Genomic DNA, 25072 nt, shown 5'->3' with positions numbered 1-25072 from the left:
GAATTGTTGACATAAAGAATCATATATAATGTAAAGAACATTAATTTTAAAGCTAATAAGAAGGCAGACAAGCAGAAAACAGGTGGAGGCCCACGCGGTCCAGACCTAACCCCTGCAGAAGAGTTGGCTCTCCAGCAAAATGCCCATCAACCTGATTCTGAGGGCATTCCAGGGGAAAGCTCCTCCTCAGAACCAGTGGCAGGATGCAGTGGTCACTTCATTTCAGGTAAAGGATGGTCATTGCATATATTTGTCCTCCATGTGTGTCATAGGTATGTTCCATATAGTCCTCTTTCTTTGTTGGGTCAGTTGCAGGGAATGTCATATCCCTAGAACTTGTGTCTGACTTACGAGATATTGATGAAGGTCAAATACTTGATGAAGACACTGTGTCTGATTATTCATCAGGAGGAGAGGTACATTTTCCAAATAATGTTTGATCAAACTCCACTCTGATCAGTCCCATGTGCCCCAATCACATTTGGAAATCCTGGCAATAAGAATGTTAGGCTGATTGAGATTCTTTATGGAACTGTGGGTGTTTTTGCCTGTGTATTACCTACCTGCAATGGCATGAAACGCCTCTTTTATTGTCTGCACACGCAGGTGTCCAGGAAACACAATAAAAACCCGAAGGAAATATTTCAGTGCCAAACAGACTTTACGAATTGCCTAGCAAACTGCACTTTTAGATAGATGTTCTGCATCGCCTACAGTATATAAAAAAAGTGCCCAGAAATGAACGACGGGGCCGTGCGGGAGCGAGCGGCTGAACAAGCGCGTGCCCGACGGAGAAAAGAGAAGCGGCGTGGAAAAGTGCACGAGCGCGAAGAGAGCAGAAGCAATCCCGAGTTAACGCGCCTCCGCCAAGTCAGATGTAGCATTGCATTTCACGGGACACCGACCGGAAAATAAATTAACGTAGCGCCAGGTAAAAGTGCGCGACCCCCATCATCCACAATAAACTCGTGAAGGTGCGATTTGCTGTGCCGCCGCCGCCGCCGCCGCCTCCACTTATCGCTCAATCCCCAGCACTTAAATGCGATATCACGTGGTGTCAGGCACTTCCTCAATTTTAAAGCCGCTCAGCATGTCGCTATCTTCCTCATTGCTGGCATTCCCACCCGTACGCGATCCCCACGTTCGACTCTGTCTCACCTTCCTCCTCTTTGATTGATCTTATGGTCGTGAAGAAGTCGCTACACGAGGGTCTCATAAAAACAGACTAGTGATGTGCTGCTGGATAAAGACTTGTCGAGCTTTTCAACCTCCGCTCTGAGGATCGTTTGAAATGCGCCTGTCACGTGAATTTCAGGCCGCTAGCGTCATGACGTCATTGATATCTGCGCAGTCAGCAGCCGATTTGCTCAGCCCCTCATCTGCTGAACGGCTCCAAGTAGATATTGCTGCAGACCGGATTAAGTTGGGCGTGAAGATCATTTTCGACTTCAGCCACTCTTATGTTAATTTTATGTACGTCAAACCGTAAAAGCAGTTAGTCCTGCTGCATCTGTAAGGTGTGCTGACGCGAGTTTAAATCCTAGCTGGAGTTCGCGTATGGTCCCTGCACAAAGTTAAAAAAGGACTTTTTAAAAAGAGTTATGTAGTACTTGTGTGTAAGTTAACAAATACGTTTAGCTGACATTATGAACGATTCATATGGGTAACCTCGTTCTTTGCTGTTTAGTCTTGTCCACCTAGAATCTGTAACAAATTAATAAGCACGTTTTGCATAAGTCAGGACGTATTATAACAGTCTAGCGACACCCCATGTCGATCATATCAGAGAGGCTAAGAAACGCTTCACCAAAGCCGACTTGTATCTGCGCACGACACTCCTCATTAAACGTTTTTACTATTCAGTGATTCCAAGATCTGTAGCTGATTTGTATTATTGATTTCCAAAAAGCAATGTGAGTAAAAGCGAGCTCTGCATAACTAATCACAACTGTCTTTAAAACAGAATCAGTGCAATGGACAGCGTCTTCTGCAATTTAGGGAAAGCCTCGGGATTTCTGCATTAATGAGACAAAATGTTGAAAAGAAACTGCGATTTCATCCAGAGGTGGACATAAAGATCACTCAAGTACTGAGAAGAAGGAGCAGCTGGATAAGCACATCTGGAGCCAAACTTTTAAAAAAACATCCGACTTTGTCAGCAACATCCTTTCCTTGTGAATTCATCTTATCAAAATAAGTAAATAAGTAGACTTCCGAACCGCAGCACAACAAAGTAAATAGAATTCTTGACAGACTAAGCATTTGTCGTTTCTGTTTTATTAAACCATCTTCAGTCCCACAATCCCCCGCAGTCACTGACACGTTTAACGTTCTCTGCTCCTCACCTGTCGTGTTACCCAAAGCATCAACACGGAGTTTCATTCAAGGCTTTCATTCAAGGTCCTGTCATACACATAAAATAAGACACACATGTCCTCTACATACGTGTTCAATAATAATAATAATAATAATAATAATAGTAAACTGGCAGGAATGAGAAAAAGCTCCAGATGGTAATATTTATGAGAAGAGCCCTCATGGCATCAGGGTGAGGAGGTGCCTTGTCTCCCGTTACGTGAGCTCGTCTGCCGCCCCTCACTTACACTGGCACGCGTTACACTGGGTGGCAAATGCAATGGAGAATAACGACAATGTACACCTTCAGAAGTGCAGTAAATCGACTGTACACTGAAGAATTCCGTTGTCAAACGTAAAATACAAAGGAGAACATTTCAGATAAACGATGAGTTTTGTTAATTATAAACAATGCAACATAACTATTATATGTATTGTCACTTTTTTATTTATTTTCACCAAACGTTATCTACATGCGGAAATGAATATGGTAATATATTTATAATATTCCTGATTAAAATACACTGTCAAAATATATTAATGAACAAACTGAGACACATTGGCCTTTTATCACAAAGCGTGTGCGCTGTCATTTAGGACACAATGCATTGTTAACGTCACGCACTCTCTACTGACGCGATGTCACGAAAACAAAGAAACAGCGCAGTCCATGAAACTCACAGCCTGCTTGATTTCTGACCTCCTAAAACGGACACTGTAAACGCAGGCATTTCAATAACTAATTTATTAATATTAGATAATATCATACTTTACTGGTAGGGTACGGATTATACCAGAGCGTATTAAAGATGTTAGTTGAATCGACTTTCAGGTGCTGTGCAATACTAAGCGCTCTTAGAAAGAATTAAACAACAAGCAGGTCCGTTTGTGTAGCGTATTGTTACAGGGCGGTTCGGAAAACTCAATTCGGAGCAGTAAATCGACAGATTCAGCTGTCGATTATTTTTTATAATAACTATTATTATATGTAATTGTCCGTTGTTGAGTATAACTGACCATATCTAAGTGTAACGGTTTGTAATCAAATTATCAGTGACCGTGATTAAGAACTTATAATTGCTCTGCCCTATAATTGTCCTGTATATCACGTATATGCTAACTAATCAGAAGCAAAACTTAACAGTAACCTGATATTTTAGATACCAAAATATATTTCAGAAAGACAGTGAAGAGAGATTGAGCCAATATCAAGGGATTTTAAACTGAAAAGTGGAAAAGTTTCTAAGACAAACGCAGTTAATAGTGGATATATTATTTTTTCTCGTATATTAATGTTAAGTTTGAATACACTTGGGTCACTTCAGATGACCTTTTTCATAGTTCTGTATATATATTTACAGTACATAATGGAAAATTTTAACAAGTAGCTACAAACAAAGGTCAAGTATTACAGCAATATTCAATTAACTCCTCTTCAAGAAAGTTCAAAATAGACTCTAGACAAAGGGGAAAAGAACAGCCAGTTTTATTATTATTATTATTATTATTATTATTATTATTATTATTATTATTATTATTATTATTATTATTATTATTGTATTATTTTGTAAAGTTCTTTCAATGATAGTGTAGTTTGTTTAAACTCTTAAAGCAATATTCAGCGTTTCATGCTTACCTCTCCTGCATTCTTCAACAATATTGCTTTTGAAGTTTGTTTTTTTTTTTTCAATTTAAATAAAGTAAAACGTTTGTTCTTATGCATATCTGTCAGTGTTAAGAACTTTATATCTATTTCATATTCACCAGAGACACATACGTATATTCAAGTCCACAGAGGAGCCCACAGTTGTTTGTTGTGCTCAGGAGTTTGCTTGTCAGATTCTGTAGGCCTCGTCAGCCACTTCCAGAGCCACAGAAGGACAGCGGTGGTCCACTGAGGGATGTGCAGCTCTCAGAACTTGTCAACTTTGATCAGTTGACACTTTAACACATTTGAATACAGCTCGGTCTCCACCTTAACAACAAGATTTGATTTGACAAAATACTATACTGTGTACTTTACCACCTTTTTAAAAGCTTGCTTTGATTAATTTTAGATGAATGAATTCATGACTGTTTATTAACACAATTTTCTCCTTTAAAATATTTAGTAGAATATGACAAAGATCATAATACAAATACTTTCATTTTTAAGAATGTAATTATGGAGTTACATTACCTACAATTGACTGGCAACATATAATATATTTTCATAAATGTTTAAAAGCATCATTGGCTGTATCTTTTATTATTATGTTTGTTCTTATTAAAAGAAATAGCATGCTATTTTGTATTCATAGAATTTATTTCAGTTTCCTGATTTACATTTCTTAGGTGTCTTCTCTTACTTTGGAAAGCCAACATTAAAGGTGTGTAACTTTTCAAGCTTTTTTTAAATGAAGAACAGCAGTTCTCAGAATTTGTCATCTTACAGTATTTATGAATTTTTATTTTCTTCCAGCCAAGACGGCCGTCTTCAGTTTCCACACGAGAAGAAGGCCATTCTGTGTACCACAGGCAGTGCTTCCTAATTCTCAGTTTAAATGTTCTCTGACACTCATTTTATGTATTAGAACTTCACAAACAGACTTTGACCAACGGGTCACACAGCAGGTCTCCAGTGAGGCCTTCACTGACTTGTGTCTTTCTTCAGCCCTGCGTCAAGTCAATGGCATCATGGGGGCAGAGAATAGTGGTCTTAAACATGGGGGGTTTGTGTGCTCTAACTGATTTATTAAATGGCAATTATTTCTGCTTCCAGTAATTCCAGACAAGGTAGGGAACAGCAAGGACCTTCCTCTCTCCGTCCCTCCTTTTCTATGACTGAAGCGTATGCTGCCTTCCTCTCCTTTTCTCACTCACTCACACATTTCACAAGGCCTTGATATTGTGTATGCTCACTCCATATGTCATAATGTAAAATATATTTTGTAAAAGTATAATGTGGTATGAGACTATTGAACTGGAATACAGTAGAAAGTCAAGTGTTTTCACCTATAAATACCCAAACTTTTATACAAATTGAAAATGGTGACTGAATTTTAACAAGTATTTGTATAAATTTGTGAATTTCCCATTGGGATTAATAAAGTATCTATCTATCTATCTATCTATCTATCTATCTATCTATCTATCTATCTATCTATCTATCTATCTATCTATCTATCTATCTATCTATCTATCTATCTATCTATCTATCTATCTATCTATCTATCTATCTATCTGAATTATTTATGCCAGTACAATGAATTGTATCAAATTTACTTTACTGTTCCTAAAATGTAGGCACTGAATGGCTTCATAGGCTTCCTTTTGTGGAGTGTCACTTTTTGACTGTTTTCCTTGTTCTTCAAAGATCAGTTTCATCTGCGACATTAGGTAACATTAACTAAATGTGCAGGTCAGCATATTTATGGTTATGTGTAGTTGTTAGTAAATTGTAATGTATTCAAATGATTGAAATGCTACAAAATTGATTTGCAGAAATGCAGAATATTTATAATCCGTATTGCTGTGCCTTGTAGCATTGAAAGTGTGGTCCTCACAAAGGCACAGCCAGCCCTGTCAGGTACTGAGTGTAGTGAAATGATTCTTACGACTCAAACACAGCAAATCTTATAAAGGTGAGGATTCTCTTTTTCCTTTTCGATATCATTCAGTCATCAGTCAGTCTGATTCAGGTAAACACTTTAAATTATGTATAACCTTTTACATTAGCATTTCTATTGCAATATGTTTAGGTGAGTGTTTTAGTAGTTAAATGACCTGTTATTTGAAATGATGAATTTGGCCTTCACAAGTGACTACATTGTGCTAATTGGACTATTTTGTCTTTCAGGTTCTCACTTCAGTACAATTCCTGTAGACGTACAGATTGTCTTACAGCAGTGTATTAGTAAATAAAAATGTATGCTTTTCTTACTTGAGAGCACTTAGTCCTTTTGAATTATCTGTGCACTTTCTGAATGGTTTCCAACTAGACATGACGTTCCCTTGAAGATGAACTGCTTTGGTTGTACGCTGGAGTTTCTTCTTTCTTTTTTACTCCACCTCATGAATACAGAGAGTACAGCAGAGGCAAAAAGAAGAGAAATCAATCGAGCTGAGCATTCATATGACAAGCTGTGGTCATATCGGTGTGTTCACAAGCCAATGTGACTGAAGTTTGAGTGAATGTGGAGTTAATGTGTTGATATTCCTAATAAAATACGTCACACTCTGTATTGTTTTCATTTTCACAAAAAAAGTCTTCATTGATCAAAAACATCCTGACTGCTTGTGACCGACTTGTTGGGACAGAACTGAAGTGAAGAATTCTGGATATGGACGAGGATGAAGGAACTCACATGAGTGGAAAATTAGACCAAAGAAGAGACAATGAAGATATTGAAGAAGTCGTGTCCTCCTTGTTATTTACTTTTGACTTCATGAAGGATATGCTCTCATATCTTGATGAGATACAGGGTAAAAAAAAAGTTCCCATCACTTGCTGCTGTTCTACCAGTTAGGTTGTTGTGTTTTGTTTTAATTTTGTTAACTTCAAAATTTCAACTGTAAAGAAAGGTGGGGATGGGCTGGCTGTCTGACCTGGTTCAATGGCAACTTGTCTACTCAAAAGACCCGTATAGTGGATGGAGGACACGGATGGATGTCTTCACTGGGATTGTGTTTAATTTCTTTAAAATGTATTCATATTTAACCTGAAACTTGTATGTCTGTGGTTGTGTCCAGGGTTTGGGTGCTAAAATGCCCCCCACAGGTTACACTCCCCTATGTGGTAGTTATAACAATGAGCTTTGTGTTTTGATACATCACTTTAACTTTCAGGACAGAGACTGTTGGCTTGGAAGTTCAAGATGGGAGTCGAATTAAAAGCAAAAATTAGTTAATTATTGTATCAGTATACTGCTGCTGGATAATGTGAATTTCCCATTGGGATTAATAAAGTATCTATCTATCTATCTATCTATCTATCTATCTATCTATCTATCTATCTATCTATCTATCTATCTATCTATCTATCTATCTATCTATCTATCTATCTATCTATCTATCTATCTATCTATCTATCTATCTATCTATCTATCTATCTATCATGTATAAGCAATCTTCAGAGGCACAGAAAAATCCACACAGGAGTAAAACCTCTTTGCTGTTCAGAATGTGGTAAGTCATTCTCCATTAGAAGTAATCTTCAGAGGCACAGAAAATGCCACACAGGAGAAAAACCTTATTGTTGTCCGCAATGTGGCAAACAATATTCTGACAAACTCAATTTTCAAAGGCACACAGAAATTGATACTGGAGAGAAGCCATATTGCTGTTCTCAATGTGGAAAAAGGTTTTTCAACAGTAGGTGTTTTCGAGTACACACACAAACTCACACTGAAGAGAAAATGCAGTATGTCTGTTCTTAATGTGGAAAATGTTACGCAAACAAGAAAAGTCTTCATTGACACACCAAAATCCATACTGGAGAAAAATATTTTTGCTGTTCTGAATGGGGGAAACAATTCTTAGACTTAAGTGTACTTCAGTCCCACATCTGAACTCACACTGGCGAGAAACCTTATTGTTGTCCTGAATGTGATAAGCAGCTTGCACAACAAAGCACCCTACAGTGTGTGGCAAACAATTCTCACGCCTCAAATCTCTGTATAATAATAGAAGTTATCTTGGAGAGAAGCCTTGCAGTTGAACTGAATTTGGAATGTGATTCTCCTTTAATAGTTCTCTTCACAATCGTTAAATAATTCATTCTGGTAAGCAACAGCGATGTTCTGACTGTTGCAAGTTTTGCTCAGACAGTAGGACTCTTAAAGATTACATGAGAATTCACTCTGGAGAGAAACCTTATTGCTGTCCAGAGTGTGGTAAATGATTCTCACGTCCAAGTGCACTTAGGTGCCACAGAAGGATCTACACTGGAGAGAAGCAGTACACCTGTTCTGTATGTGGTAAAGGGTACTCATCCAGATGAAGTTTTCGGAGACACACACAAACTCATATTGGAGTAAAGCCTGTCCCAGAAATGACAAATGATCTTTCCTTTGGCTCCTCAATGAAAACAAAAGAAGGAAATCTTCTGAATGCTTTAACCCCTTAACCGCCCTCTGCCGGATATATCCGGCATCGTAGCTTTAATGCTGACGCCCTACTGCCGGAATTATCTGGCACATTTGCCTGTGGTTATGTGAATGCCTGGCGCATAGTATAACTGACAGTTTGGCGTGGGTATTATTACTACGTTGTATTTCGACAACTTTGCGCTTGTATTGGCCGATCACGTGATGTGATTCGAAAGTGAAAGCTGTGAATATGGCGAAACGTAAACTGACTTCAAGTGAGGTTTTGCAGGCGATTTTGGACAATAATTCTGATCATGAGTGTAGCAGTTCTGAAGAAGATTTTAGCGACAATGATGATCAGCAACGTGCGCTGCATGATACTGTGAATGACGGCGCATCGGATGACGGCGATGAGTGGGTGTATCCCCAGCATCTCAACTGGACTGCTGCCCGAGGTGAACTACCTTTTCTGCATCCGTTTGAGGCAACGTGTGGCTTTACTGTTGATGTAAACAATTACACTGCTGAGCAGTTTTATGAGCTGTTTGTGTCACCTGATTTGATCAGACATTTTGCTCATCAGACAAATCTTAATGCAGCACAGTTTATTGAGAAAAATCCCAATTTACCTCCACATTCCCGTGTTCGTGCTTGGGTAGACACTGATGAAAACGAAATGAAAAAATTCATTGGGATTTTGATGTTGATGGGAATAATCAGAAAACCAGATATTGAGATGTACTGGTCTACAGATCCTATGTATGCAACACCTATTTTTGCAGCTGTCATGACACGTAACCGATTCTCTTTGCTGCTGAAATTCTTTCATTTGAATGACAACAGAAACGAGCCAGATAAGAAAGATCCAAACCGCGACCACTTGTTCAAGCTACGTCCTTTGATTGACCATTTATTTGAAGCATTTCAGTTGCCCTACATGCCAGGACCGTCAGTTACAGTTGATGAAAGTTTATTGTTGTGGAAGCCTGAGAAAAGGTACATTTTGTGTTTTATTATGTGTTTGCCCATTTCTAGAACTTGCACAACATTTAGTGGTCAATACTGCTTGAATAAATGTAAAAAATGTTAAAAAAATGTAAAAAAGTAAAAAAACGAAAATTGTTCAGATTTCACCTGGCGTGGGGAATATTTAGGGAGTTGGCGGTTAAAGGGTTAAAGGACTCCAGCTGAAAGTAGCTAATAAGTATATAAGAATAGTGGAGAAAACACTGAAAGTGTGAAACAGATTCTAGATGTAAGGTTACCTCAGAGCCACATGTGAATACACTCTGGAATACAACACATATTTCACAAACAGCAAGAATCTTCTTCAACAAATTATAGGTACAACAAAAAACCTAGTGTTGTCCTAACTGTGGTTAACGCTTTTCAGACAGCAGTGGCCTTCATATTCATAAATGACTGGCCTACTTGTGGTAAGCCTCTTAGCTGTTCTGGATGTTGAACGTGGTCCTCCTGTATCAGCCATCATCAGCAACACATAATATTTCATGAAGGACTCAGAAACTGTACTGCCAGTACATCAGCCATACAGGGACTGAACACATCTGAAAAAGTTCAATGTAATAATGAAAAAATGGAGAAGTCAAATCAAATCCACAGTGCCGTGCCAACTACCAGGAGGTGCCACTGACAACAAGGGGAATATTTTTGCTTTGGAGCTTTGGAGATGGGGCCTTATCTGAGTAGCAATGAACTTGTACCGTTTCTGGGATGTCACCTGATGGCTGACACCTGGGCTGAGTGCAGACAGCCGTTCTTAACCCTGATAATGAAGAAGTCATTTAGTGATGTCATCTGACAGCCAATGCTGTCCAATCAGATACTGAGGAGGGACAGTCAAGGAGGACAGGAGACTAAAAAGAGAGCCGTCACATGACAGACCAATGTACAGGGGCTTTATAAGACTTTTACACTAATTGAGGTTATCATTTATACAGTAAATGATTAAAGAGTCTTTGCAACCCAAACACATTCATCAGCTGTGTGTCAAGGGTGAGTCCAAAAGTGGGAATTTAAGAAGATCGAAATACAAATAAAATTAAACATTCAGGGTTCAAAGAGAAATGTTTAAGACGTGAAGAGAGTGTCACAACAGCATGTTAGGGTTGGCACAGGGGACGACAGTTGTGAAGAATATTAACTAATGTATAGAAGGAATATTATTTAAAGTAATAATAATAATTTTATGAGAAATGGGACACCATAATGAATGCACAACACAATGAAAATTAAATGAACTGATTTTATTTTCAGACATATAAGAAGACAAAGCAGAAACACACAGAGATCTCTGCTACCCCAGCTGTTCATTTGATAAATTAACCTAAAAATATAACGGATGTTCCTTTCCTCCATGTCAGTATATCCTGGGGTGGTGTGTGAAGGACGCTCTATACTCCGAATGTGTTGGTTCAGGTTTCAGTTTGAGTTCTGCACCTTCTTCATATCGATACCCAAGACAGCGTTTCTTCACATCGAGACTACAAGCTGGAGGCCACAGGAGCTCAATAAACTCCCAACAGCAGGATGGATGATTAGAAAGCTCTGCTCTGAGAGAGTGTCAGCTACACAAAGCTTCGGCTTCATTTACTTGTCCAAAAACTCCAAAAAACAGAAGTGGCCCCTTCTGTACCCCCACCACTGAAGGTCACATTTGACCCCCTCACTACTCACCATTGGTTCACTCTGCTTGGACTTTCTGTATTTTGTAAGTTTATGTTTCATTTTTTGGCCACACTCTTTTTACATTTCATGTCATTGATGTTCTCTAATGTGTGAATATAGCTTGACTCTGACAAGGACTTATCTAAAAAGGATACATTGGCTATGAAATGCAAGAAGGCAGAGAAATATAAAAAGTGTAAACCACAAAATGAAGAGGTGACATCGATGAAATACGGTCAGTGGCAGAGGTGACGAGGACAAAATCAGAAAGGACAGCACAGAAAAGTGCAGGTAACAACTGAGAACAAAAGAAGAAAGCTGATTGGTGAAAAGAACTGTCAGTCACTCCTGAGTGGACCATTGAAGACAGCCGTGACATGCAGACTTCAGAGTTCATGTGTTTTTGATTTCAAATCTGTGACCATGCATTGAATAAGTCTGTTATTTATCAGTTAGCATGTTCTGAAACTGTAATGTCATCACAAAGATCACACAAACACGTAATGTGACATTTGTGACCAGTCACTTTGTTGATTTTTATGGCACCATTCATCAGCCCTGTATAGAGTGCCACTTCCAGTTCGGCAACCCCACTGCACCCCGTAGCACATTTGGAGTTTGGGACTGGAGCACAAACTGGATGGCACTCTGAGAAGGACAGACTTGTAAGACGTGAACAAAGCCAGCTGCCCTCCCTGGTCTGTCTTCATTCAGAAGGACGCACCTGAGTGGTGGGATTGTTCTGCGGCGCTCCTGTTAGCTGACATTTCATCAGCTTGCTTTCTGCGTTTCATCTGATAGCCAGCAGAGTTAATCAAAGATGAGCCAGGCCTGTTACATTGTGAACGTTCTTGGCGTTTTGTTTTGCTTTAATTATTTTTTCTGCTTCTTTACTTTGAGTTCTTGTAGGCCTTGTACATTAGAGATTATTAATACATGAGCATTTGGTGTTAATAATGAATTGACAATTAATAAACTGCTTTTATTACTAAATTGTAAGTGTGGCCTGTTGCCATTTTGTAGCTTTATCCTTCTTGACTGTGTTTCTAGGACGTGTTGCACTGTTGCCTCCCTAGAATTAAGTGCCACATCACCGACGCTCGGCCTCACACCCTTCATCACACGTGAGGCAGAATCCAAGATTGAAAATCCAACTGTTAATCATCTTCAGTGTGTGAGTATAAATTCAGGCTTATTCTCAATTTGACAGCGTTAATGGCTCAGCGTCTAGATTTTGGAGACGGTACTTCGTCTGATTATCGGCTCATGACAAATCTCACTTTGTCTACATTAAAAGTTTTGAGTGTCGATGTTTGTGGCGTTACGCCTTTAAATTATTATACGGTTTTGAGTCAATGGCCTGAGGCTGAGGATTCAACCCTCCAAGAACTTCAGTGTGGGTACTCATAGGATTGGTGATCACTTCAGAGAAATACCATTTTTAGTTTGTTTGCAGTTTTAACATCGAGATTTAAGGCATATCTTCTAGTCGGTGACTGCTGCTGATTTTCATTACGACTCCGTTAAGCACTTTGGTTTTTCTCAATGCCTGCTCTGATTCTTTAGCTATTGAGTCTTGCTGCAGTTTCTCGATGTGCTGAACTTACTTTTATTGACATTACACTTTACATATACAGTAGATTTTAACGACACAGTGTGGCTCACTTAATACTAGCCGTGTTTACCTTGGAGTGTCCCATGTGTGTCACACTGTGCTGGTGGCCGTATCTGCGCCGTGTCTCTCTGCCTCTCTGATGAGCTCCGGACTGATAAGTTTGAATTTTGGGTCCAGCAGAGTGATTTCAGGCTGATCAGTCGCAGTGTTTTGTTTGTTATCATTCTTTTAATGGTGGGATTCATAGACGTCAAGTGGCAATGAATAAAGATGGATTACTGTGAAAGACGTGAGCAAGCTTCTGCAAATTTGTCTTCACTTTTTTGAAAGTTTAAAGAGGGAATGATTCCAGAACAGATCTCTTATACTATCCTTTCATAGCATCTCTCAAAATTATTTGTCACTTTATAAATAGCTGACACATATTTCTATTTTATTTTTATTTTAAGGTGCCTCATTATCTGACTTGAATCCTGGTTTGCACCACGCGCAGAATACAAAAAGCAAAGTCAGTGGAGCCTCCGGACAGCCCGATCAGCGCTGGTGACAGATTTTACTGTGATTGCGTCTTTTGTTTGATGAAAACGCATTCATTTTGAGCCTCACAAAATATTATAAAGTATTAATAATTGGGGTATCTCATTAGTTGATGGAATGATAATGTCTGTTACTTTAAGGATTTCATCTTCTTTCTCAGATGTGCGCGTCTATATTTTGGACAATGTAGAGCGTTAAGCCTTTATTTTCTGCCTACTCAGTTTTAAATAAATCAGAATAAAGAAACCATTTGAGGACAAATGACAAAGCGTGTTTTCAATTTATATATTTCTTTTTAAACCTGAAATATTAGGGCTGTGAAACCCCAAATGACTGTTGAATAAATGTGATCACAAGGAGAGATGAGGGCTAATAAGAATTCTAGTAACATGAACAATAATAATGACAATGTAAAAAGGGAATATTTATTAAAAGAGCCGGGGCTCCGTGAGTGAGGCGTCTTATTTTGTTTTATTGAAACTCTTGTTTGTCGTATTGTACATTCTGCCTGTCAGCATTAGTTTTTAGTACTCAGACACTGGAAGACACAGATGAACCCTACTCTTTGTTGCTAATTCGTACTTGTGAAAAATAAAAGAAATAAAACGTTTAACAGACGTCCTTGAACTTAATTATGAGTTTCTGTAACAGTAACACAAATGGCCAGGAGATGTCACTAGAGAGACGAGTGTCAAATGTTTTGAACCTTCGACCCGATTTCTGACACAATTACTTCAAATGTTTCAGTGCTTTGTGAGTCTTCACTCCGCCCATCACTGGTCACATGTTTACATACACTTTGTTAACTGGGCCTTTAAACAGCTTGGAAAATTCCAGAAAATGTCATCAAGCCTTTAGGCAATTAGACAATGAGCTTCTGATAGCCAATTAGCCTCATTGGAGACAACATTTGGATGGATGTTAAGGCCGACCATCAAACTCACTGCCTCTTTGCTTAACATGATGGGAAAATCAAATGAAATCAGCAAAGAGTTACGAAACAAAATGGTGGACCTTAACAAATGAGGTTCAACCTTGGGAACAATTCACAAATAGCTGAAGGTTCCACATTTATCTTTAGAAACAATAATGTTCAACTATTGACACCACAGGACAACCCAGTCATCACACCTATCAGGAAGGAGATGCATTGTGTCTCCTAGAGAAGAACAGACTTTGGCATGAAAAGTGCAAATCCAACCCAGAACAACAGCATAGGAATCTGTGAAGATGCTGGAGGACACAGGTAGATGAATCTCAATATCCACAGTAAAATGAGTCCAACATCAACATCACATGAAAGGCTGATCGGCCAGGAAGAAGGCACTTCTCCAAAGTCACCATCAAAAAACCAGACTGCAGTTTGCAATGGTGCATGGGGACAAAGATCTGACCTTCTGGAGAAATGTCCTCTGGTCTGATGACTCCAACATACATCTGTTTGGCCATAATGACAACCGGTTTGTTTGGAGAACAAAGGGTGAGGACTGCAAGCCAAAGAACAACATCTCAACTGTCAAGCATGGAGGTGGGGGATTGGGAATCATGTTGTGGAGTCTTCAGGAGGTTCTGGTGCACTTCACAAAATAAACTGCATCATGTGGAAGGACAATGATGGAGAAACATTGCAGCAACATCTCAAGAGCTGAGCAAGGCAAGTGAATGTCAGTCACAAACGAGTCTTCCAGATGGACAAGGACCCCAAGCAGACCTCTAACGTTGTGACAAAATGGCTTAAGGACAACAAGGTGAAGGTGTTGGAGTGGCCATCACAAAGCCCTGACCTCAATCTGATTGAAGTGACAAAAAGTGCGAGAAACAAGGCCTAGCAACCTGTCCCAGTCACACCAGTTCTGTCTGCAGGAATGGCCAGAAACTCCAGTAACTTATTCTAAGAAGCCTGTGTAAGGCGACGAAAAACATTGGGCTCAAGTTAAACAATTTAAAGGAGATTTAATGTTTGGGTCTAAATGATCGATTTCACTGATATACTTAATGATAAAATATTCAACAAAAACCAACATCTTCTTTGTTACACTCCCCATTTTCTTGAAAATAAAAGGCATAGTTTGACTTTTTCAATGCTATTTAAATATGAATCATAAATACGGAGTGTTAAATCTTTAGAAATAAAACAATTAAGATGTGACCAGAGGTGCTTACAATGAACTTAACAAATGAACAGATTTCACAAATTTCAGTTGTCCTTATTATTTTATCTAAAAATACCATTGTGAGTTTCTTTAATAAACTATAAAAAAAATTATTAAATTTGTATTTTGTAAATAAATAACCATTATTAAAAAGATTAATTAAAATACTGGTTCTTTTCGATTCGAGAATCTTCCATAACCTAACAAAGCTGCACTGTCCTTAAAGCTAATGACAATATTAAGAAATCTGCACTAAATATCCATTTGATCAAACCCAAATCTTTCCTCCCCTCAGCCTTGCCATTCATTTAATATTGAGAGTGGCCACTAGAGGGGGCAGTTTGGCTACAGAAGAATCAGCTCAGCTGTCAGCTCTGAAGGTCACGTGACTGTGTGATCGTGTCGTCCTTATTTTGCTCTTAATTCATTTAAATCTTAATTAGTTTTAGATATAATATTTCAAGTTCTTTATTTCAGGTGTTTTATTCTTGTGTTTTTACTTTATTCTTATTTCTTTTACACTGCACTGTATTCTTTTCTCCCCCCTTTCCCATGTGTGTAATATGGCGGGTGTCCACTAGAGGGCGCCACTGCACTTCAGTCCCACCCCTCAGTCCTCCTGTTAAAGTCTCCATTCGTCTGACTCTCTGATTGTTTCTCATTCTCTCCTTTCATGTTTCACTGCTCAGGATTTCACTGAATGCTTTCTGTTTTTATCTTTTAGATTTCCTTTTTGTATAAATTGCTGTGTAATATTTAGAGTGGCCACAAGAGGCAGTAGTGTGGCGACTGACCAATCAGTGACCCCTTCTGTCCATTCGTTGTCTTTCTTATCCGCTTTTCAATTTCAGGTTTGTGGACAAGGTGGGCCAACCCTGGACGGGGTGCCAGTCCACTGTAAAGCCACACATGTGCTCCCATGTCAAGTGTGTGCCAACTGACCAAGAATTCATTTTTTGAAGATGTTGGAGCTTTCAGGGTAACAAGAGTGACAAACCTGAGGACAAGGAGGAGGTGCAGTTTAAAGTTTAACGTGACATCAACTAAAACACCAAACTCTGTCAGTATGGCCGACATCTGACTGACCGGTGAGTCCTCGTCTTCAGACAGTCACAGTGAATTCATTCTGAAGTGAAGGACCCTTTGAGTGACCAATGGAGGGTCACAACATGTCTGGTGACTGGACAACACTCCAGTGCCATCTGTCACTCTCTGCTCCTACATATAGTCACTATTCAAGAGCTCGCCATACCGAGTCTGTATAGCGCCTTTCAGTTGTGCTGATCCAACAGGACCTCATGCCTGTCCTACTTAACAGGTGACATTCAGTGACACTTGGGGACCTCAGTAGTTGTTGGGGTGTCAGCCTGAAGGACATGTGGCCGTAAATCAACAGTGACCCCTGCTGGTCAGACTGGTATTTGTAGGTCTGACGAGTCTCCGCCCCTCACTATGACACACACACCTGATTGGCTACTCAAACCCAATAATAATGGAGACCCCCCCCATCCACATTCTCATCCACAAATTCAATCACAGAGGTGCTGCCCCCTCCAACCCACATATCGTGTAAAATTATTTTCACCCTAAACTACAAACTCAAAGAGGACCTGAGCTTGTGGGGACATCAAGTGACCGGTGGAGGGTACTGGTCAGTGGTCACATGGTGTCAGACGGCTGATTGTTACACTGGAATTAAAACCAACACTAAACCCTGGATAGAGGGGCTCAGTGAAGGAGGTGTTGAACGTGTGCAGGAGGGTCATTGTGTGTGAGACGCTATAAAATGACAGAGAGCCAGCAGGCCAGTCCAGATACACACCTATTCTGGGTCTGTAGGGGGTGCTGATTACAGTCTGCTTGTTATTGTGATGCACAGAGTACCGGGATTTAAAACACCACAAACACCAGGACTTGTCGTTGTATCCAAGGCCGCACTCCACGCTATCTCCTTTCCTGCTCAGTCCTTTATATGCGACTCCAATCTTCATGAAGCGTCCACTGCACTGCACCTCCCAGTAACAGCGAGTTCCAGTCAGAGCCTCTCTGCACAGAACTTGGACACAGTGGTCAAATCTGTCAGGATGATCAGGATATTCGGCTTTTGTCCCCTCATATGTCACCTTCTTGTTCCCTTCAGACAGACGGAGGTCTCTGTGTGCCGTGTTGATGTCCAGTGTGAGGGGACAGACGTCTGAAAGGAGAGAAAAGAAAACGAGTGAGGAGATCTGGGAGTGTGTAACGGGACTGGGGGCGGAGCACAACACAGACAATTAACAAGAGCCAATCAGGAGCTGCGCTGACGAGACACTAATAGTAAAGAGCTTGTCTGATTGGACAGAATCTGTGGGGATTTAAAATAAAATTCTCTAATCACAATAAATTTGAATCCCTTTTATTCTCCAGTACTTCACGTGCAGGAATCTGACTTGTTAGATTTGGAGCTCCTTATAACGGAACACAACATCACAGACAAATAACAGAAAGAGCTGAATTGAAAAAGACAAACTTCACACCAAGTTGTAGAATAAAACAATTATAAAGGAGATGTGCCGATAGTGATGTGCCAGTGAGAGTGTGAGTGTGTATTCCCATGTCACACACACACATGTCCTCACACTGTACACACACACACACAGTCTCTGACAGAACACATGAATACACACAGAAGACGGCTAAGTCACTGCTGGGAGAGGCTGTCGCTCTGGCTAAGAAACTCTGGAGGTGTCTGTTAGTTTGAGTTTGAATTGACTGAAGTGTTTGGGAGTTTGTGTGAAGAAGTGATGAGCTGCTGAGATGAGTCCGTGGTGGTCCTTATGACACGGTTAGTGACACGAGATGTCTACAGGTCTGCACAGATGAGGAGCACAGCAGACCTCACCACACGCTCTCATTTATTTATGGAGTGTGCCGTTGGTGAGCCAAACCAGACACCAATGGAGAATGTGATTACACTTTCAATGATGGCTTTGTAAAACTGAACGAGGATTGGCTGTGAAATATTTAATTTCTTTATCTGGCGTAAGAAGTCCAATCGCCGCTGTGCCTTCTTAGTGATGTGGTGATTTTCATGTTCCAGCTGAGAGTGTCTGTGATTGTTGTGCTCAGAGCTTTGCAGGAGTCCACCATATTGACTGCTGAATCATTCATTTCTAGTGTCAGAGGTTGTGACTGCTGTTTGTGAAAGTCAATGGCAATTTTCACTGTCTCGAGGGTCTTGAGCAGCAGGGTGTTGAAGCCCACCAAGACACAAGACGAGACCTCTCTTTTCTAGAAGATGTTTCATTGCCATTAGTAAATAGACCAATAATGGTGGTGTCATCAGTGAACTTAATGATTTAACTGAAGATCAGTGGACCTGCAGTCATTGGGGTACAAGGAGTAAAGTAGGGAGGCCGTCCACAGCCTTGAGGGGCAACTGTGCTGATACAGAGACTTTCTGAGAGGTGGGAGTCCACAAAAACGTATTGTTTCACTTTTATCATAAAACTGTAAATCCATTCACAGATTGAAGGACTCAGTTCAGTGTGTAGAAGTTTAGTTATCAACAGCGCAGGCCCAATGGTGTTAAAAGCTGAGCTGACGTCTACAAACAGGAGTCTGGCAGATGTTTCTTTACAGTCCTGGTGCTCCACACAAAGTGAAGGCCCATGTTGATGGCGTCATCCACAGATCTGTGTGCTCGATATGCAAACTGAAGAGGGACGAGATCAGTAGCAGTGAAAGACTTCAGATGGCTTAGAAGAAACCGTTCAAATATTTACATTAAAACTGATGTAAGAGCAATAGGCCTGTGATCAGAGAGGCAGCTTATTTTATCACTTTTAGGAACAGAAACAGCAACAGAAGATTTAAAGCAATCAGGTCGAGTGAACTGAGCGACAGACGAGTTAAAGATGTCTGTGAAGAGAGGAGCGAGCGGCCTGCACAGGTTTGATTGTGTCAGGTGAGACAGAGTCAGGGCCGTCTGACTTCTTACACTTCTGTGTTGTGAACAACTTCCTGACGTTGTCGCATTCCTTCATAGAAAAGGGAGAAGAGGGGAGAGGCTTTGTGAAGAAGTGGCTGTTGATAAAACCACCTCAGAGCTGAAGGAGCCGAGAGGATGAAAGAACTCAGCAGCTTGTTGGTCAGATCTGCCACAGAACTTGTGAAGTTTGTCATGGAGGGATGAGGAGTCTGAGTGAGCATTGGGAGACGACTTTTAGGAATTAGGAACAGACTCTCCACACAGAGGAGTGACTGTCTGCTCCACACTGGAGGTCCAGTTTATTTCTGTGTTTCCATTCAGCATATCTGACTGTGTTGTTTAGCCGATTCCTGGCCAGTCTCTAGGTGTCCTTATAACCAGTTTTAGGGGCTTTTCTTTCAATTGACGGAGATTCCTTAGATTCTTGGTGAGCTGTTGCTTTCCATTGTTATAAATCACAATAGATTTGCTGGGAATGCAGACCTCTTCACAGAACCTGATATGTCACAGTGTCAGTCAGCTCATGAATGTTTAAAAATGTCCCAATCTGTCCAGTCCAGACAGTCTTGTAATGCTTCACCTGACTCATCAGTCCATGAACTAATTGATTTCTTTACTGGTTTAACTAGTTTCAGCCTTTGTTTATAAGTGGTTAGTAACTGTAGCATAACGTGGTCAGAATTAACCAGAGGCGTGCGAGCTAAAGCCCGGTATGCATCCTTCATGTCGCAGTAGCAGTCATCCTGTCCTTGGTGGGCCATTTAACAAGCTGTTTGTATCTGGGAAGGTCGATGGTGAGGTTTGTGTTATTAAAGTCACCATCACTGTAATGGGGGAGTTTCCAAGACTGCTCTCCAAACCAGTGATGTAATCTGCCAACTTCTGGATGAGACCTCTACTCCTCTCACTGCCCACTCGGTCCACTCTTCTTGAGCTTTGATGGACTTCTTCTCCCAAATGTAACCTCTAGCTCTTCCCATGGATGTTGACTTGGATTCATTGTAAGATGCATAGCGGACCACTTCAGCAGAATCCAATGTGATTTCCACCATATTTGGGTGGTCTTACTTGTAAGTTCTGGAGGATCCATGATCTGCACTTCAGACAGAGCTTTGTGATGTTCGCTCCAGAATGTCTTGATGATCTTCTCATTTTATTGTGCCCTGCACAGATTCAGCACTGCGGCCCCCTAACATTAATGAGCCTCCTCCATGTTTCGTGTTTTTTCTTTGCACACTTGTTTTGTTTTCGGTGGACACAGAGCTGCTGTGACTTACTGTAAAACTCTCGTTTAGTTTCATCAGTGCAAAGGAATCTCTCCAGCACTGTGGCTTATCAATATGTTTTTTTGAAAATTCCAGTCAGTTATTGATTGTATTTTTTGGTCTGTCTCTAAGAAGTGAGGTCTTTGACCATAAAGCCCACTTTCATTCAGTAAGTGATTAATCGGGCTTCTTGAAGCTGCTGTACTTTGATCTTGGTGGTCAGCCTGAATCGGTCCTGATGTTTGCCTTGGTTCTTTCTCCACCACTGAAGCGGTCTTTCTGTTCACTTGGGGGTCCATTTTCCATCTGCAGCAGCATTCAGTGTGTTTGGCTACAGTCCAATGGACCTTAAACTTCTTGATGTTAGTTACTGAGGCCACAGGAACATGAAGCTCTGTGGAGATAGCCTTGTAGCCTTTACCTTGACCATGCTAGGCTGTGACCTTCTTCCTTTCCTCCTCTTCTCTTATCCATGTCCAGTGTGATGCACACAATGACTCAGCAAAGCTTTGTGAGGGCTGAGTGACTGAAGACCCCTGTGATTCTCATACTGGACTGATCCATATTCAATGCTGTCTTTTAACATCTAATGGCTTCCACAAAATTTTTAATGCCATCTTCATTTGATTTAATTCCTACAATGTATTAAGTCATGAATAAATTAATAAAGTTTCTGCTCTATGGAGAAACAAATAGAGGATGTTGAATACTTTGTCAGCTTTAACTTGTTTCATATAAATTTGATTCTTTTTTACTTTCTCATATACAAAGTATAGAAAAAGTACAGTAATTATGAAAAAATTCAAGCTTGAGATTTTAGACCTTCCTGAGTCTAAAAATACCATTTTTTTTAATTATGGCTGTGTGTGTGTAAACACGATATCTCAAAAACACAACGAGATTGATAGATGAAAAGGGAAAAATCCATCAACTGGAAGTGGTACTTTACTAAACAAATACTCCATTTTTTTTTATTCATGCAGCACAGAGTCCTAGTTGTTGAACATTACTTTTATAATAACTGTTCAATATGTTATTAATTTGATTTGATTTGTTGTTGATGGTATTTTATTGTACATAATATAAAATATAATTATTGTCTTGCGGTTTATTCTTCAAATATCCATTCCCATATCAGAGTATATGAGAAAGTCTATGGGAGACCACTCTTGATTTTTTTTTTAATCCATTGCTTGTCAATGCATCCGTATATCCATATACTGTTTATGTATATCTTAATGGTGGTGGACATTGTGTTTTTATGTGAAGCACACTAAGCTGCTTTCATTTAATGCCATGGATTATTATTATTATATATATTATAAGGGAATGACTGAAGTAGAAAAGCATCGGAAAGGTGACACAAGAATACAGAAAGAGGAAACAGCAGGAAGTGCAAAGAAGAAAAATAAGACAATAGAAAAAGGACAAAGTAGAGGACGATATGGCATAGTTGGCAGGATTTCTTTATCATTTCCCATGAGTCCACTTGACACTACAGAGACTCAAGTCTAACAGACTGCTTTGGTGATTCCCTGTCCTGAATCTCAAAATCCCATAATGCACCAGTCACAGGACCCCACGTCACTTTCAGCTCATCAGTCACACCACACTCACATAATGCTTTCATATCATAAGCCTGGCCTGAGATATTAACAGTGAAATGATAATAAACTCCATGAATTGACAGACTCACATTGTAAAAACTCCTCTCTGCTCTGAGGTTCAGGAGGCTGTAGGGTGAAGATTGGAGCTTCAGGACCTGAAAATACAAAGAAAAGAGAAGAATGGAAAATGTTAAGATTAGGGCTGTCAGTAGATTAATATTTAATTGTGTTTAATAAAACTTTATTTACAAAATTAATTGTGATTAATCTCACATTACGGTGCATATTTCACAAGGTTTATTGGTATCACTTTAGATTAGGTGTCCATAATTACATTGTATTTTACCATGGAATCACCTGTATAATTACAGAGTCACTAGGTGTTATTACCTCCTGCTTACTGTGTAATGCTGTGGTGAAGCAATTAACAGTAATTGCTATTCCACAATTTATGTGCATACCCCCTTAGAAAAACTGTGGAACAACATTTACAATTTAGCACTTAATTATATTGTTACACTGTATTACACAGTAAGTAGAAATTAATAACACCTAGTTACTCTATAATTATACAGGTAAATTCAATGGTACGTACAGCATAATTATGGACACTTAATCTAAAGTGATTCTAGTTTATTATTATATCCTATGAACCACATCATCAGATCAGGTATAAATATAATAAAGTCAGGATTATGATATCGTCCGAGAATTATTTCCAGTATATCAAAAATTCTATTCATTATTAAAATTATGGCAAACAACCAACAGTATTTTGGACATGTCTGTAACATTGCTCAAGGCCACTGTCATCATTATTTAACCTTGTTAACCAGTTGCTAAGGCACACAAGTTTGTTCACATTTTCAAATTCCACAGTAGATCTCTTTTTGTGCACAATATGAAAAAGAAAAAAGGCAGCTTCACAATGCAGCATCGAACAGGAGAATCAAACAATGATTTTGAAATGAAATAATAAACCACCCGAGTCACAACATCCTAATTCTACTGTCAGATTGTAATCCAATAGTTTTGATTTTTGTATTTATTAATATTTTGTTTATATTTTATGAAATAAATAACATTAATTAGCACAACATTGAATTGCTTCTGTGATTACTCGTCATATTCATTTTGAATGCTTTCAGTTGCAGGAGCTCTAGAATGAATATCTAGTAAAAGAAGGCCCTTTGTTATCGAGGCAACTGTTGTTACATTACAGCTTTAGGTGCAACAGCATTCACAGCCTTTTTAATGTATGGTTTGAAGAAGTGATCACTTACATAAAATAACCCTAAAAGCAGCAATTCAAATTCAGGAATAAAAATCTCAGGATCTGATCTCCTTGCAAATAATCACAGGTGTCTATTCCATTGTTACATTAATGACCTAATCTCTCATGAATTGAGAAAGAAATTCTCCTGACTGTGATTTGTATGGGATAAAACATTTGTATATAGCATATAAGGTAAAGTTCAGTTCAGGACATTGCAGCAGACTGCATGAGATGAGATGAGAGCAGTAGAGCAGCAGAGCAGATCAGTGCAGTTCAGATGATAAAGGAGTGACCAGAGAAGGAATGAGATGGTACATTCTAGAATCTCACGATAACTTTGTGTTAGTTTAATGGATCAAGGCTTTTAAATTAAGCTCAAGTGTTAACACATTAATGCTGACATTCCTATTTAAGATGTAATTTTACAATGTTAAATTCTTAAACACTAATTATAAATGTAATGCAGTTAAAATAAAGCAACAAAACATGCAGTCAAATCCACCATTGGATCTCAGACTTTCTTCCAGGTAGTAAACAGTGTCAGTGCAGTTGGGCGCACACACATGTCTGACCTGTTAACCCTCGTCACCTCCCTTTCTGTTGTCCTCTCCTGTGTTGTCAGTTGGCCACAGCTCAGCAGTTCTGTTCATGGACAGACATTGTTAGGTTCCATTTATGTTCATCAGTGCAGAACTGCTTTAGCTTACAGATTTGTTTAAACACCCAGTAGCATGATATGAAAACATTATATTGTTTATAATTTGTAAAGTCTGTTAATGTGTTTCACCTGTGAACTTGTTATGTGCACTCAGTGGAGTGTTCAGGTGGTCCTGAAGTGGTCAGGGTTCTAATGCACTCCTCTAATTTGCTTATTTTTTTTACCAAACAAGAAACACAAAGAAAGAGGAATGTAAGGACTGTCTTGTCCAGTGCACAGAGGTTCATAAACGTACAACATGATCATAACAGATAGACGTACCATTGTACCATTAACACTGTTTAAAAAAACTGGTGTTTTACTATGCTAATAATATTTACATTTTCAAATATTTACATTAAACATTCAGTTACTCTGTTTAAAATAATAGTGTGAAATCACTCAGCTAGTTACAGTAAGGGACATTAGAAAAAATTCTTAACAGTAAAGGCTTAGAGATAAATGTAAAAGAGCAGGCCTACTTCATGCAACTCAGTGTCCCTTTTATTTTCACTCTGGTCCTCCTAATGGAATTTAACAAAACATGAACAGTCACAGTACCTGGTGGAGTCCTTGTCAGGATGTCCTGCTGGATGATCCTTTCCAGACTCTCTTTCAGACCTGACAGCTCCTTTAGCAGGTCCTCAGAAGAAAACTCAGCCGTGACAGTAAAGCTGAGCGAGTCTCCATTAGCAGGAAGGACACAGTAAGGTGAGAAAGTCTGCAATAGGAGAGAAGAGGGAACAAAGAGAAATAAAAAGTAACATTAATAAGATGGACCTCCTCTTAACTAAACATCAGTGTGGTGGACAATCATCCTGGGTTTAGATAGAGAGAATAC

At 39.4% G+C, this 25072-nt stretch overlaps 4 protein-coding genes across 9 annotated transcripts in view; 2 read left to right on the top strand and 2 right to left on the bottom strand.

The window, feature by feature from the left end:
- Positions 1-25072, bottom strand: part of LOC114641514 (gastrula zinc finger protein XlCGF7.1-like) — a 688851-nt gene that overhangs the window by 201236 nt on the left and 462543 nt on the right. The window lies entirely within an intron of this gene.
- The window catches only part of LOC114641540 (tigger transposable element-derived protein 1-like), a 769935-nt gene that overhangs the window by 439854 nt on the left and 305009 nt on the right, over positions 1-25072 (top strand). The window contains exon 5 of the mRNA XM_051927830.1: positions 10001-10067. The gene's annotated coding sequence lies outside the window, so the exon portion shown is untranslated. The remainder of the gene's footprint in view (positions 1-10000; positions 10068-25072) is intronic.
- LOC114641539 (zinc finger protein 501-like) overlaps positions 1-25072 on the top strand; it is a 419195-nt gene that overhangs the window by 271561 nt on the left and 122562 nt on the right. The gene's annotated exons all lie outside the window — the stretch shown is intronic.
- LOC114641511 (E3 ubiquitin/ISG15 ligase TRIM25-like) overlaps positions 15580-25072 on the bottom strand; it is an 88559-nt gene continuing 79066 nt past the window's right edge. The window contains exons 6-8 of one of the 2 annotated variants that reach the window (XM_051927827.1): positions 24793-24952; positions 22348-22413; positions 15580-17610 (exon numbers count right to left, since the gene is read on the bottom strand). In XM_051927827.1, coding sequence (XP_051783787.1) covers positions 17069-17610; positions 22348-22413; positions 24793-24952 — 768 coding nt within the window. In that variant the 3' untranslated portion in view covers positions 15580-17068. The remainder of the gene's footprint in view (positions 17611-22347; positions 22414-24792; positions 24953-25072) is intronic. The other variant, XM_051927828.1, reaches the window with a different exon arrangement.

This window comes from Erpetoichthys calabaricus, chromosome 5 (genome assembly GCF_900747795.2).
Source record: "Erpetoichthys calabaricus chromosome 5, fErpCal1.3, whole genome shotgun sequence".
In the NCBI taxonomy this organism is placed as follows: Eukaryota; Metazoa; Chordata; class Cladistia; order Polypteriformes; family Polypteridae; genus Erpetoichthys; species Erpetoichthys calabaricus.
This window is presented reverse-complemented; position numbering and strand designations above follow the sequence as displayed.